The sequence below is a fragment of the Capricornis sumatraensis genome, chromosome 6 (genome assembly GCF_032405125.1).
Source record: "Capricornis sumatraensis isolate serow.1 chromosome 6, serow.2, whole genome shotgun sequence".
In the NCBI taxonomy this organism is placed as follows: domain Eukaryota; kingdom Metazoa; phylum Chordata; class Mammalia; order Artiodactyla; family Bovidae; genus Capricornis; species Capricornis sumatraensis.
Window position 1 is genome coordinate 25,279,834 of NC_091074.1, and position 16,268 is coordinate 25,296,101.

At 42.1% G+C, this 16,268-nt stretch overlaps 1 protein-coding gene across 1 annotated transcript in view; it reads right to left on the reverse strand.

Moving 5' to 3' along the window:
- The window catches only part of TEK (TEK receptor tyrosine kinase), a 101,146-nt gene that overhangs the window by 38,201 nt on the left and 46,677 nt on the right, over nt 1-16,268 (reverse strand). Inside the window, exons 3-8 of the mRNA XM_068973560.1 lie at nt 12,766-12,876; nt 11,507-11,659; nt 6,485-6,616; nt 5,682-5,822; nt 3,883-4,011; nt 1,502-1,653 (exon numbers count right to left, since the gene is read on the reverse strand). Coding sequence (XP_068829661.1) covers nt 1,502-1,653; nt 3,883-4,011; nt 5,682-5,822; nt 6,485-6,616; nt 11,507-11,659; nt 12,766-12,876 — 818 coding nt within the window. The remainder of the gene's footprint in view (nt 1-1,501; nt 1,654-3,882; nt 4,012-5,681; nt 5,823-6,484; nt 6,617-11,506; nt 11,660-12,765; nt 12,877-16,268) is intronic.

Here is a 16,268-nt window from a genome sequence, read left to right on the forward strand (position 1 = left end):
TATGGGATAAACACTTCCAAGCAAAAAGTCTAATTCCTTCTAAACTGCTTCTGGTAACATTTGTTTCTTTCTGGTCCAATGCAGTGATGGCTGGGTGAAAAGACAAAATGGCTTCTGAAGTGTTTGAGAGGCTAATGAGTATGGTATTATGGAAAAAGTCAAGGCTCTGAAAACACATGAGCTGGAGCTCACATCCCAGCTCTGCCAATTCTGGCCAATTGCTTGGGCTTCCCTGGTGGCTCAGACAGTAGAAAATCTGCCCGCAGTGCAGGACCTGTAGTGCAGGTTCGATTCCAGGCTTAGGATGGTCCCCTGGAGAAGGGAATGGCAACCTACTCCAGCATTCTTGCCTGGAGAATTTCATGCACAGAGGAGCCTGGTGGGCTACCATCCATGGGGTCACAAACAGCTGGACACAACTGAGTGATTCTCACTTTCTTTAGTTATTTAACTTCACCCAACCAGTTTCCACTTCTGCAAAATAACTAACTAATGTTAAGTGAGTAGTGTGGTCAGCTCTCACTAGAAGGTAGCTGTGACTAGGATAGGCCAACAAGATTTTGGAAGCTGTCAATTGGCTGCTACTACACCTAGTGTATTGTTAAAGGGGAATCAGGAACATCTGATGTGTGAATATTCTGCATATTCTGCCCCTAAGACATCACTTGGATCTACCTCGTGGTCAAGCTGATTCCTGGTCATCTTTGAGAGAAAAAAAAAAAACTAGTTCAAAGTCTTTAGACAACAAAATAAATCAATTTCCTGCAGACCACTTGTGACACACAGAAATTTGAGGTGGTACCTGTCTCTGGTGCATTTGGCATTGTTGAAAGAGGAAAGGGAAACATGTGGGAAAGTAGCTTAGTCCTTATTTCTTTCAAGCAAAGAAAAACGATGTGGTAGCACCCTAACCAGTGGTAAGTGCCAGAAATGAATACCCAGTCTTGTCTGAGATGTGATACACACACACATATACATATACATGATAGAATACTACTCAGCCATAAAACAGAATAAAATGGTGCCATTTGCAGCAACATGGATGGACTTATTATCATACCAAGTGAAGCAAATCAGACAGAAAAAGACAAATACCATATGATATCAGTTATATGTGAACTCTAAAATGTGACACAAATGAACTTATTTACAGAACAGAAACAGACTCACAGACATAGGAAACATACATGGTTTAGAAAACAAACATGGTTACCACAAGGGAGAGGGCAAGTGGGGGATAAATTAGGAGTTTGCGATTGGCAGATACAAACCACTACATAAAAAAAAGGATTTAGTGTATAAGAGAGGGAACTATATTCAGTATCTTGTAATAACTTTTATTGGAAAATAATCTTGAAAAATATAACTGAATTACTTTGCTATATACCTGAAAATAACACAACACTGTAAATCAACTATGCTTTAACTTTTAAAAAAGCTATAATTTGTTCTACCAAAGGAAAAAAGAAAGAGAGAGAGAGAGAGAGAGAATAACTCTTACACAGAGCACTGTCCCATCTGGCTTCACCAGGGTCATTTCTTCATTAGCAGGTCGGGGCCAGCCAGATGCTTTGCAAATGGGGTTAAATTTACCACTGTTCACTTCTATATATTCTGGCAAATCCTCTATCTTTGGAGTCATCCTTGGCACACCTGAATGAAGGAAACAACACTGTGAAACCTGATCTTTAACACAGCAGAAGCAGAAAATATGGAAGTAGTTACCATCTAGCAAGTCATGTACTGGGCAAGAAATCTGGCAAGTATTTTATTGTTTTATCATTACATAATAAATTTTTGGGGGTAGTTGCTCTCAATTCCCATTAAAATGGTTACCAGAACCAGAATTCACACTCTTTGCCATAATGATGTACTTTCTCAGGGTCCTAGGGGATACGGTCTCAATGCTGAAATGGTCATCATCATCACGTCTCTGCAGATCTTACTGTCCAGTCCCTCTCTTGCTTTTTAAGGGAATTTATTTTTACAAAAACAATAACAAAAGCCAGTTCTTCTTCCACCCTGCAAGCCCCCGATTCTCTGATCAACAATGTGATCATTAGTTTTGATATCTGAGAGATGTCTCATTGATTGGGAAGACTGCAACTGGCTGATGATTAATTATATTCACATTTACATCCAAGAGGTGAAGTGGAATAAAATTCCCCTAATCAATTTCCCATCAGTAGCCAAATAAAAAATACTGCTGCCAACATAGAAAGGAAAATAAATGCCTCTGATATCAAGAAAGGCATCGGGATTCCTTACTTAATGTCTGCAGAGCAGAGAATGAATAATCCTGAAATTTAACCATTTTATTCTGAACTGTGGGGTCTTAGAGAGTTTTGGACCACATGTAGGACACGATTGAAAGTGGTCCAACACTCAGTAAGTAATGTAGGAGATGGACATGCACTTAAAACATTGGAAAAGTGGCTGTGTCCTTTCCAGAAAAAAAAGAACAGCAGTCATTTACAAGCTGCTCCATAGCAGTGGTGAGAGGAGGTGAGGGTCAAGGTAAATGCACCAATATTGATATTTTATATTCATATCCTATCTCTCAAGCCTAGAATGAAACAAGTGAAGTGTATGGAGCAGGAGAGGAAAAGGTCTAATAGCCACAAAGGTATTCTTTGATATATCTGCAGACCTGGGGAGACTGTAATGAGAAACTTTGCCAAACTGTTTAGCACACTTAGGTACTGGTGTTGGAATTGTTCGAAGTGCTCTAACACTTTCAGTCCATGCCTTTCCTTCTCTGTCCCCTTGCAGTTTTCTGCGATTAGATGGAGATTGGAGGTACAGGTAGAGGGTGTGGGGAAAGGGGGCTGCCCCTTGAAAGCCCAGAATCTGGGTCTAAGTTTGAGAGTCTCACGGTTTTTTTTTGCAACACCGGCCTTAGTACAGAAAGAAGTGGAACAGAAAAGACAAATCATTAAGCTTGTCTGTTGCCCACTTGCAGTCCATCCTCTGACAGCCCCATAGCCTTTCCTCCCCTCTCTACACCCTCCCAGATTCCTACCCTGTAGCAAAGTCCAATGCTGGGGTAGAAGGGAAAGTATAAAGCTGACAAGCTAAGGCTTTTGAGAAAACAGTTGGTATTTCTCTCCATACTTGTTCTGATATTTAAAACTCACAGAAAAAAGACTATAAATGTCTTACTACTCTGAGTGCAGATTTCACTAGACATATGTTATTTATATTTGTTTGACTGAAAAAGTAATATGTGTTTATTATTTTTAAATTTTAAAAATATGCTTCTTTTGATTTTAAAGAGTATATTCTAGGACAGGGGTTAGCAGACTTTCCTTAAAGGACTAGATAATAAATATTTTCAACTTGGCAGGCCATATGTTCTGGGTGGTAACTACTCAACCCTGTTCTAAGAGCAGCCTCACGTGATCTATGGTAAACAAAGGGGCATGGCTGTGTTCAAACAAGATTTTTAAATGAGAACAGATGGTAGGGCAATAAAAAGAAATGAGAAACATACTGATATGTGCCACAATATATATAAACCTCAAAAACAGTATGGTAAATGAAGAAAGCCAGCCAAGAAAAAGTGTAATTCTTTCACTGCTGTGCATATCCAGGGAAAAGTCTGATCCTAGAAAAGACTGTCAAAGAGGTTGACAGAGCTCTTCAGTGGCTGGTTATCACTCAAGTGCACGAGGTTCATTCTTTATGGGAAAGGCCAGTGTGAGAGTCCATAAAGAAGGTTCAGAAAGCTGTCCTTTAGAACAGAGGATCTGTTCTTCCCTGCTTCTGCTTGGAAACAGAAGGAGTTTAAGACTCTTGGACTAGGGGGGCAAGAATTATGCCAGCAAAGCTGGGTTCAGACGTGCTGAACTCGGCCCTGATTACAGTGTTACCTTGCTTTACCTTCTTTCTCACACTGGAGCCCTTGGCGTCCTGGAGAGCAGAGGCATCCTTGGAACCGATCGCATTTCTCCCCATTGGTGCAACTGCACCTAAGCTTACAGTCTGGTCCATAATAACCAGGCTGGCATGCTGTCAACAAAGACATCAACAACTAGTGTTAATATGGGGGAAGGGTGAAAACTCAGTCTGTAAGTGGCTAGTTCTATTTTTCTCTCCAAGCTATCAACCTTACTGGTTATAAAAGGTAGTAAGTGATATATCTGTATTACCAAGCAATTAAAGGTTAGAGAAATTCAGATTCCAGGCAAGTTGAATAAGCACTTACCAGGCCACCTGAAAGCACTGAAGAGTGATGGGGTGGGAGGGAGGATGGGAAGGACCAGGAAGGTTCTGAGGGGAATTAAAACTTGGAATATGGGAACAGTGTGCTCCCCAGCTTTTAGTCTCATGTTGGCACAGCTGACACTATGTGGGGATGTTAGAACTCCAGAGAAAACCTGAAGTCCTACTGGTAGAGGAGTCTTAGAGGACAGAGTCAAGGGTAACTGCAGCCACTTAGAATTGAGAGGGAAAATCTAGAAAGGAAGAACCAGAGGGAGGAAGTCCCAAATTTTTGGCTGCTCCTTGAACCACACATCTTAAGTGCAGGCTCAACACAGCCCATCTAAAGGTAGAAGGAATGAACTGAGTCTGAGCTGATGCCTGGGAGTCAGAGTTTACAGTTTGAGTCGTCCCAAATTGATTGCCTTATAGGACATAACAAAACAAAATAAACACTCCTCAGAGGAATATACTGCCCTCCAGAGTCTCCTCACTGTAACTTTCACAATGTTTAGAATACAATCAACACAAGAAGAAATGGAATAGTGCCATGTAGTCCATCTCCCAGCAGTACCAGATATGGAAAAACCCTGACTTTGGGGAGCAAATACCGAAACATCTTTGAGCTCTGGCTAACTCACCACATTAGCATTTGTTAGGCAGGATCCAGCATATCTGGCTACAGATTCATGTTAAGTCGGGCTCCCTATTTGGCTCAGTGGTAAAGAATCCGCCTGCAGTGCAGAAGATGCAGGAGACGTGGGTTCTATCCCTGGGCCAGGAAGATCCCCTGGAGGAGGAAATGGCAACCCACTCCAGTATTCTTGCCTGGAGAATCCCATGGACAGAGGAGCCTGGTGGGTTACCGTCCACAGGGTCTTGAAGAGTTGGACATGACTGAGCACGCATGCATTCACGTTAAGTTACTGTGTGATAGTCTATATGAAAAGCTTATTGGAAAGTAGATGAGAAACATACACCTCTGAGCTTCTTTGAGTAGGTGAAGCTAGTATCGCTTGAGCAAGGGGCACAGAAGATAAGATCTTAACTTCCTCGATTTTCAAACCCCAAATCTTGTCTGTATCTGACATAAAGTACTGATATTTATGATGTAGTGAAAAAGAAATAAATCTATGCCTTTCCAGCCCAAAATGTGGTCTGAAATGCAACAGCATCATCTGGGAGCTTGTTAGAAATACAGACCCTCAGTCTTCCCTCCAGACCTATAGATCAGAATCTGTGTTCTAAAAAGATCCCCAGGTGATGTGTATCAGCAGCACTTTCTAAGTGGTCCAGAGTCTTAATACAAAAGCATAATTAACTTCAGATGAAAGTATCTTTGATTCAAAACCCTATAGCTCAGCAAAGACAGTTGACTGAGTAGTCCAGGTATGTCCTACACACCGATATCTGGGAAGCTGGGTCTCCTTGGTATACCTGCTAGAACCTTGTCCCTTCAGGGTGTGACTGGCCCATACCTTCATTGCACTGCAGACCCTTCCAGCCTGTGGCACAGGAACACCCATAGGGGTCTGGGAGACAGAACACAAAGGACTTGCATCCCTCTGGTTCACTACACCTTTCTTTACAAGTTCTGCCAAATGTGTGTGGTTCACACGCTATGGGAGAGAAAAAGATAATTCAGAGGCAAATACCCAACCCTTTGAAAGGCATGATTCTTCTTTTCAAGGGTCTCTCCTAGACCACTGAACATGGAAGATAGTCCAGTCTGAGACATGGAATAGTCAGGGTAAAGAACCCTTATGGTCCACCTTACAGATAATGAAACTGCCTTTTGGACAGGACATAGGAGCCACTACTCCCAGTTATGCAGGCCGTGCATTGCACAAACTGACGGAATGGTGTTCACATCAATGACGTCACAGATTTGTACACCTGTTACAACTTTCCCCTGGTGGCTCAGCTGGTAAAGAATTCACCTGTAATGTGGGAGACCTGGGTTCAATCCCTGGGTTGAGAAGATCCCCTGGAGAAGGGAACAGCTACCCACTCCAGTATTCTGGCCTGGAAAATCCCATGGACTCTATAGTCCATGGGGTCGTGAAGAGTCGGACACGACTGAGTGACTTTCACAACTTTCCAGTCGTTGACAATAAAGAGCCTTCAGGAAAGGGCACCTTTTTTGAATTCACACAAAGGTACCATATCGCGTCACAGAGGCCATTTAGCTTCCATCCCCAACCGTGTCCAGATCTAAAATTTGGATTCAGCAATGATGGATTTTAAATCCAAAGGTACTCATCAAGCACTCTTGACTTACCCTTCTCACACGTTCTCCCCATAAACCCAGGAGGGCAAATGCATTCCCCAGTATCTTCATGGCAAATCCCATTGTTCATACAAGCAGTGCAGATGCGGTTACATTCAGGTCCCCACTTCTGAGCTTCACATCCTTTGGTTAAGGAAAACAAAACTCTGGTGAGTGGAGCACATTCATTCCTCAAAGCTCTGCTGAGCACCTGCGACATGTTAGTCACATGAGTGAACACTGGTGAATGAAGATAAATAAAACGCAACCTATGCTCTCAAAAAGCTGAATCCAATGCGGGAAACAGACATGTAATGGAACATGATAAAGACAAAGATAGAAGTACCCAATTATTTTTTTAACTTTTCATTTTATATTGGAGTATAGCTGATCAACAATGTTGTGCTAATTCCAGGTGGTCAGCAAAGGGACTCAGCCACACTTATACATGTACCCATTCTCTCTTAAACTCCTCTCCCACACAGGCTGCCACATAACGCTGAGCAGTATTCCTTGTGCTATATATATAGTAGATCCTTGTTGGTCATTCATTTTAAATAGAGCAGTGTGAGAACTATCTAATCTGTATTAGGGTTGGAATATGGCATAAAGGAAGGCTTCCCAGAGGAGGTGGTATGAGTTGAATCTGTAAGACCTCCTAAGTGACAAAGAAGATAATGCTGGAGAGTGTGCTCTGGGCAAAGGCTAGATTGGGAGGAAAACATGGTATGTTTGAGGAGCTGCAGGTACAGTTAGAGACAAGAGTAGTGGTTTTCAAAGGGTGACCCATGATGAGTAGCATCTCCATTATCTGGGAATCTGTTAGAAATGCAAACCCCAGACTCCCATCTATGACTTACTGGATGAGAAACTCTGGATGTAGCTTAGTACCCTATGCTTCACAGGTGTTTTAGATAATTCTGAGGCATGTCAAATTTGGGAACATCCAGTTTAAAGAATGTGGAGAAAAACCTAAATGGGCAAAGAATCTGAAAAAGAATAGATATATGTATATGCATAACTGAATCACTTTACTCTATATATGAAATAACACAACATTGTAAATCAGCCATACTTCAATATTAAATAAAAATTTTTAAAAGATGAAGAATGTGGAGAAGGGAAACAAGCTAAAAGGGGAAGCAGGAGCTAGTAGCACTCAAATATTTTTCAGGTAGAAAACACAGAAGAAATGAAGCAAGATTCAAAACCGAAAGCACAAGAATGGTAAAAGACTTCCTAGATTCATATTTCCTGGCTCCTCCACTTCAGTGCCTGGTGATTTGAGATCGTTAATTAGACCCAAAGACACCTTCTAATATAAGGAAAACTCAGGAGGAGTGGGGTGGGGTGACCTTTTGTGGTCAGGAATTTAGTTTAATCTTTCTTCTGAAAGGAACTAATGTCTTTGTCCCTGAATATGAGTCTCACAGTGGTAAACTTGGACCTGTGCCAATGGCTTATAATATTTTTGGCAAGAACTCCTGGTTATCAGTATTTTCTCTAAAATAATCAGTAAGACTGTCAACACAGACCCAGTCTGACAGGCAACCACCTAACAGATAAAGCTACAAAATGTCTCAAAGCTAATGTTTACATGCCTTCATGTATAAAGGGGAAAATCCTACACAATCAGTGATTTCTTGAAAGCCAGACCCCAGATTATCTTCAGACGCTGAAAACTGATGATGACAGAACCCCGGGATAAAAGTGGGTCTCCTGTTACTTTAACCTATGTACCAATCTGTAGACCTGTCACAGTTTCACTCTTAATCCTGGGAAAGAGAAAAGGATTAAGCTTGAGGAAATAAATGGGGTGATCGCTCAGGGATGAAGGCAGGAAAAGAGTTCCTTGATAAGCAACAAGTATGCAGTTCGTTGTCATTTAGTCACTCAGTCATGTCCGACTCTTGTGACCCCATGGACTGTAGCCTGTCAGGCTCCTCTGTTCATGGGATTTCCCAGGCAAGCATACTGGAGTGGGTTGCCATTTCCTTCTCCTATGCAGTTAGGCCTCTGTGATTTTCTTCAAAATATAAAAAGGTATTGTGTTCTAGAAAACTACAGATCCATGGCATCCAAAGAGAAATCTTACAATCTTAATGTTTTCAAAAAATCTTAAAAAAAAAAAACTATATCAGAGTATAGTTGCTTTATAGTGTTGTATTAGTTTCCACTGTACAGCAAAGTGAATCTGCTATACTGTCATGGAGAGAATTTATGCTGAAAAGAAACCCTGTAAATATAACCAGTTTGATTTTTAATATTCAGTCTTTATGACAGAATATCACCCTTCTGGCAGAAAGTGAAGAACTAAAGAGCCTCTTGATGAAAGCGAAAGAGGAGAGTGAAAAATTCGGTTTTAAGCTCAACATTCAGAAAACAAAGATCCAGTCCTGTCAATTCATGGCAAATAGATAGAGAAACAGTGGAAACAGTGACAGACTTTATTTTGGGGGGCTCCAAAATCACTGCAGATGGTGACTGCAGCCATGAAATTAAAAGACGCTTGCTTCTTGGAAGAAAAGTTATGACCAACCTAGACAGCATATTAAAAAGCAGAGACATTACTTTGCCGACAAAGGTCCATCTAGTCAAGGCTATGGTTTTTCCAGTAGTCATGTATGAATATGAGAGTTGGACTATAAAGAAAGCTAAGTGCCAGAGAATTGATGCTTTTGCACTGTGGTGTTGGAGAAGACTCTTGAGAGTCCCTTGGACTACAAGGAGATCCAAACAGACCATCCTAAAGGAAATCAGTCCTGAATGTTCACTGGAAGGACTGATGCTGAAGGTGAAACTCCAATACTTTGGCCACCTGATGCGAAGAGCTGACTCATTTGAAAAGATCCTGACGCTGGGAAAGATTGAAGTCAAGAGGAGAAGGGGACGACAGAGGATGAGATGGTTGAATGGCATCACCGACTCAATGAACATGAGTTTGAGTAAACTCCAGGAGTTGGTAATGGACAGGGAGGCCTGGCGTGCTGCAGTCTATGGGGTCACAAAGAGTTGGACATGATTGAGCAACTGAACTGAACTGATTCCTAGGGTTCAAATTTACCTGAAAAGATATCCTAGTTATGAGAAATGGACAAATGCCTTCAACTATACCTCATTTCTTAGTAAACATAAAAGAGGTCAAGCAGGGAAAGTGTTCGTCATTCAGTCGTGTCAGACTCTTTGAGATTCCAGGGACTGTAGTTCACCAGGTTCCTCTGTCCATGGAATTCTCCAGGCAAGAATTCTGGAGTGAGTTGCCATTTCCTTCTCCAGGGGATCTTCTCAACCCAGGGATTGAACCTGGGTCTCCTACATTGCAGGCAGATTCTTTATTGTCTGAGCCACCAGGGAAGCCCCAAGTAGGGAAAAGTAATTTTAAATGGGATGGTTGTGACCCAGCTCAAACTTTGTTAGAATGATTTTAGATATTGGCAGTGCTTTTCCAACAGTTTTACTGAAATGAGAGCAAAAGAAAATAAACGTGCTTCTGACAGTCTAAAAAGGAGACAAATTGGAGATCAAAATGTGTTCGAAGTCTTTCATCTTAAAAGTTCAAGAGAATTTTAAATTCTAAACTATGCTAAGTCTTATTTGCTCTGATGTTAAAGAAAAAAAAGCTTTAAACCTTTTATCATGTATCAACATCTGATGTTTCTGATATTGTTAGGAAATTTGCCAATTTTTATCCCTGACTCTGAGCATGGAACATGGTGCTATATCACACTGGAGAGACCATATTTTTATTTTTAAAAATTTTTTTAGGTTATGAAAGTATGGTAACACATTTACATGAGACTTGGAAAATACAGAACAAAGATGTATATAGTTCCACTATATGTTACAATCATTTAAGTAGATAAATTAAGATTTTTAGTTGGAGTTTCAATATCAGGAGAGACCATCTTAATGAAGTGAATGCAAATTGTGTCCTTGCCATTCAGATTCTCAAAGAAAGGAGATGAATGAAAGGAGATTCTACTTGCCCAAACTAGATGAACCACACTTTTCACAGGTCTATTGCCATACTGCAATACCTGTTTATCTATTTATGTATGTACCTGCTCTGCTTGAGAATTACCTGAGGGACAGTCATTCATCTTATTATCTTTGTATTCTCAACACCAACATAATGCCTGGCAGAGACTTATAATCCACACAGATTTGTTGAATGAATGAATGCATGAATATAATGCAAAGCAAAACAAGTGCTCTTCATGAATTAGGGGTGCTAATCATTAGAGAAATGACAGAGGATCCCTGTCAGAATACTTAGACCTGAAGGCCTGAACATTTCATATCATGAATACCTAACACAACTGGGGAAAATTCAGGGCAAATTTTTTGCTTTCTATAGACCAATTTTTGGTAAAAAAGACTGGTGATAGTTACTCTCTACCTTGATAGCTATAATAGGGGGGAAACATTTTCACTAGTTGTAATACTTGCATTTTTCAAACCTGAAAACAGAAAACACATTTGGGAGTTAAATGATCTCAAAAGTGTGTGATTTATGGGGGACTTAGTGTTTAACTAGATATTAGACTAACCCAGAAGGCCTAACTCTTCTCCCAGTAGCAGACACCTTTTTAGGGGACTGTCCATCTCAGAGGGATTCCCATTTTGTCTGAGGAAACTGCTGCTATTCACGTGTGAGGTCCTAGAGCCCTCGCTGTAATATGTGGCTCCACCCCCACCTATAACTCCTTGGTCTAGGCAGGTAGACACCTGACAAATGTCAGACCAATCTGACTCTTCATCCTGAGAGTTCAACATTTAGAAGTAAGTGAAACATCACTGAAGCTAAGTTAGGGTAATGGTAGCATCCTAGAGAGAAAGTCCACCCTCCCACACTGCAGTGCTGAGCTGCAGATCTTCCCTGGAAGATATTTTCTAGAACTTGCTTGTCAGCCTTTAAATCAGTTTTTAAGAGTCTTTAGTATACTTCCAAGTAATCCCAGTTTTTGCTTGAGTATCCAGAGTCAGTTTTGGTTACTCACAACTCAAAATTGTAACAGCTACACCGTCACTTACTCCGGACTATGAGCCTGGTGAAGGCTGAGGTGAAGAGGTTTCCTCCTATGTACCTGGCCGAGTACACGCCAGCATCCTGGGGCTGAGCGTGAGGCAGATGCACTTCCAGAATGTCAGGGACTTCGTGCCGGGGCACCGAGTGGATGAAGGAACCTGTAAGGGAGGAGAGTGAAGAACCATGGGTCACCCTCAAACACTCCTGTTCCCTTGTCTGGCCCCTCCACTTGATCAGCTTTCCCTGACCTGATATAGAAAACGTGCTCAAGTATATTAGATGTGGGAAAAGAATGAAAAGGTTGCTATTGAATGCTCTCCCAAAACTCGAGAAAAGGATGGTGTTGGAGCAGATAGGTTAGTCTATGAGGGCCACCACTGAACACATGGAGATGAGGGTAGCCTAACGTTCTTATCTTCTGCAGGGAGAGGCAACTAGAAAAACCTGGGGAAAATGTCAGGTAACCTTGCCAACTAATCAATTAAGAGACACCTAGAATTACTACTCCCACCTGTAAGTCTCAGCCATCCACAGAACCCAGACTAGGCCCCATCAATATCTCAGCTGCATGAGACAACTGCCACCAGACAGTCCCAAACTGTAGTTGGACACAGACAGATTTGCATTGCACAGTTAGACCCCCATAATCACCACCAATTGGCATTCCAGGTTCACTCTGCCCTTTCCCTTAGCCTTGCAATCAAACAGGGTCACATGGCAGAATTTGAGACCCCACATATTACATCATGATGGAATTTTGTCGAACATTCATAGTTCATGTTGTATATTCCCATAACATCTTATGGAAAGATGAACTTTTTGGCTAACCCAATACACTGTAGGTGCATTCACATATGTATATAAATCTCCGTTTTAATTTACTTAAGTAACCAAACATGTTACCTAAGACAGCTTCTATCATAGAATTTGGTTGGGCTTCCCTGGTAGCTCAGACAGTAAAGAATCTGCCTTCAGTGCAGGAGAACAGGGTTCAATCCCTGGGTCAGGAAGATCCCCTGGAGAAGGGAACAGCTACTCACTCCAGTATTCTTGCCTACAGAATTCCACAGACAGAGGAGCCTCGTGGGCTATAGTCCATGGGATAGCAAAGAGTCAGACAGGACTGAGCAACTAACATTTTCACTTAGCAGCCTGACTTCAAATATCTGCCCCCCAGATTGGAATGAGATAATGACCCAATATTGCTTGGCTGTCTGATGTCTTACACAACAGTGCAGGAATGAAACAAAACACATGGACTCACCATTTTTGTAAATCACTGCATCTTCTTCTTTAATCAATACCTTTTTGAAAGATATGTTCACATTATCTCCCCTGTCCACAGTCATAGTTAAAGTAGCTGGTAGAAAGGAAGCTGTTAAAAGAGAGAGAAAAAAAAAAGCAAATGAGAAAATGAGGTTACATAGCTTCTCCAGGAACAACTGAAACTTGAATCAGAGGATGAGATCCGGGACTTGGCAGGAGTCAGGGATTTTCATGTTAGCTTAGAGAGCTACCCTGTGAAGACACATGATGCCTCTGAACCATGCTCAAAAGCACCTGGGCTTTAGGTACATCTGCTTGCTTTCCTTAGTACCTGCCAACCCAGGCATGGCACTCTGCAAGCTTCCCACAGAGATGCTGTGGGGCAGATGGCGATGAATCTGGACCCAGAGGGAGAGTGGTGTAGATCAAAGAGCGCCGTGAGCACTGGAATTAGAGAGTCCTGGGCTTAAGGTCACCCTCTGCCAATTTCTGAACCTCTTTGACCCAGTTACTTCACCTCTGAACACCTCAGCTTCCTCATCTGTAATTTGGAAGTAAAAGTATTTACCTTAAACAGTTGTTAGGAACATTAAAGGGCTTCCAAGGTGGCATGGTGGTCAAGTCTGCCTGCCAGTGTAGCAGATGTGGGTTCAGTCCCTGGGTTGGGAAGATCCCCTGGAGGAGGAAATGGCTACCCACTCCAGTATTTTAGTCTGGAAAATTCCATGAACAGAGGAGCCTGGAGGGCTACAGTTCATGGGGTTGCAAAAGAGTCAGACACGACGAAGAGACTAAACAACGACTAAGCAACAACAAACATGAACATTAAATGATGTATGTGAAAGCTCTGGGTGCCTAGAAGAGGTCAGGATCCTTCCCAAATATAAACGAAGGCCACGCTGCTGTGCTGACGCGTGCAGTGTGGCCACGAGTGGTGGGGAAGGCAGACAGGGGGCCCCAAGGGCCACTTTCCAGGGCTCCCTGTCGCCTGGCTAGAAGCTTCATTTCGCAATCTAACCCAAGTGGCTCTTACTCTCTGCGACATGCCCTTCGGCTCCTGTGAGAATTTTTTGTGACCATTTCATGCTGTTGTTCCTTTCTCTGTGGTTTGTTTATATTTTCTGCTTCTTTGTGTGAAGATTGTTTAGCTAACCGTGGGACTTCTCACTCAGCATTGTATTCTGAAAGGGAACCGAGATTCCCCCTTCGGCTCAACTCCAGCGTCGTTGTTCTTTCTGCCCATTCTGTGGTTCTTTATTATTTCAGACTTTGTGCCTTTTAAGCTCCCTGTTTTGTGAGGATCTGAACACAGTCACACGGCAGTGTTCTCCTGCCGCCCAGCCTGCCACCTCCTGCCTTCATGGCTCTAGGCTGACTGCTCTTTGCTGAGGACTAATGAGGGGCATCCACAAGCCAACCTTGCAACTGGGCTTCTTGATGACACCAGAATCCGGCTCAAACTTTACACATAGGTAATCGTGTGACTTGACCGGATCATGAAAACGATAAGCTCCTATGAACCAGGCATTGTTCTAAGAAACTTGCACAAATTTAATTTTCATAATATCTCCAGGAGATAGGTACTGCAATTATCTTAATTTTACAAATGAAGAAATCAAGGTCCAGAGAGGTTAAAAATTCTCTTGAAGATTACACAGCAAGTTCACAGGACAGCCAGGATTTGAAGCAGGCAGTTCGGTTCCAGAGGCCTCTCCTAGGACCTTTTTTTATTAAAAAAAAAAAAAGTATTTATTTATTCTTTATCTTTTGATCACATTGCATGGCATGTGGGATCTTAGTTCCTTGACCAGGGATCGAACCTGCACCCCCTGCGTTAGCAATGTGGAGTCTTAACCACTGAACTCCAAGGAAGTGCCCAACATTTTATTTTTAAAATGAGATTACTGAGGCCTATGTTAGAAGATGACTTGCTCGAGACCATTTGGATTGGTTAATTAACTCACAGATCTTACCCGAGAATATAATCCACTTATTCCTTAAGGAGTGGAGAAGAAACTACAAGGTAGTAAAATGACATTATAACTCTTAGTGTTTATTTATCATTAAATTGAAGGAGACAACTGAAACTTAGCTCAATCATTTTTCATCTATGGGAAATATCTTTCATTTTATGTCCATTATTATTTTGAGTAATTACCTTACAGCCCTATGAAGACAAGATATCCACGTCTATCATGTGGGTGGTGGAGTTAAGGGTGACTAAGCCCCTTCTTGAAGGCCTCCTGACCATGAGTAAGTGTGAAAGTTGAGACACACACTTAAGATCGCCAGCCTTGTTCCAGACATAAGCCCTCCAGAATCATCTTCCCCTAGGCCCATGTCCTTACTTCTCACTTCCAGCCATTCTGAACTGTGCTCAGTGCTATAAACAGACCACGTGATCACTCACGTCCACTTTCTCTCTTCTCTTCCCTTTCTCTGTGTCTCACCAAGTCCTACTTAATCAGCAGTCTCCATTGAGACATCACTTTTCCAGGGGCCTTCCAGAATCAGTTCAGTCACTCAGTTGTGTCTGACTCTTTGCAACCCCATGAACCGCAGAATGCCAGGCCTCCCTGTCCATCACCAACTCCTGGAGTCTACCCAAACCCATGTCCATTGAGTCGGTGATGCCATATAACCATCTCATCCTCTGTTGTCCCCTTCTCCTGCCCTCAATCTTTCCCAGCATCAGGGTGTTTTCAAATAAGTCAGCTCTTCGCATCAGGTGGCCAAAGTATTGGAGTTTCAGCTTCAACATCAGTCTTTTCAATGAACGCCCAGGACTGATCTCCTTTAGGATGGACTGGTTGGATCTCCTTGCAGTCCAAGGGACTCTCAAGAGTCTTCTCCAACACCACAGTGCAAAAGCATCAATTCTCTGGCACTTAGCTTTCTTTATAGTCCAACTCTCACATCCAGGAATCCAGGTTAACTGCCCTAGGACTGTCTTCCTGCATGCTCAGCCCTTCCCAATTACAGCCCCACGCAAAGTGTATCTCTCCTACTGGACTGGGCGTTCCAGGAGGGCAGGCTCATGGCGGTTTTGGAAGGCAGCACAGGGTGGTGGTTAGGGCCTTGATTCTGGGATCTGGCCCAAGTACACCTTCCCAGGTCCAATACAGGGAACCAGGTATGTAAATGCTTCTAAGTTACAATAGTTATAATGCTTATCTATTAATAGGAAATCATAATGGTCCTCATCAGATATGCATTTGCTAATGACTCAATTACAGAGCAATGTGTATAAAAAGTTGCTACGGAGATGTCAGGCACATAGTAAGTATTTAAGAATGTTAACATCAATGCACCTCCCATGCGTGGCACAAATACAGGCTTAAGGATACTTGTGGAAAGAATACATGAAAGAATCTGATTTCTAATTTTTCTATTTTCTTTATATTTTTAACATGCTCATTTGAGTTACTCAGATACAAATGGCAAATCTGTCAACTTCATAAATCATGTTTGGGAAATTACATGTTCTTAAAGCTATTTCTC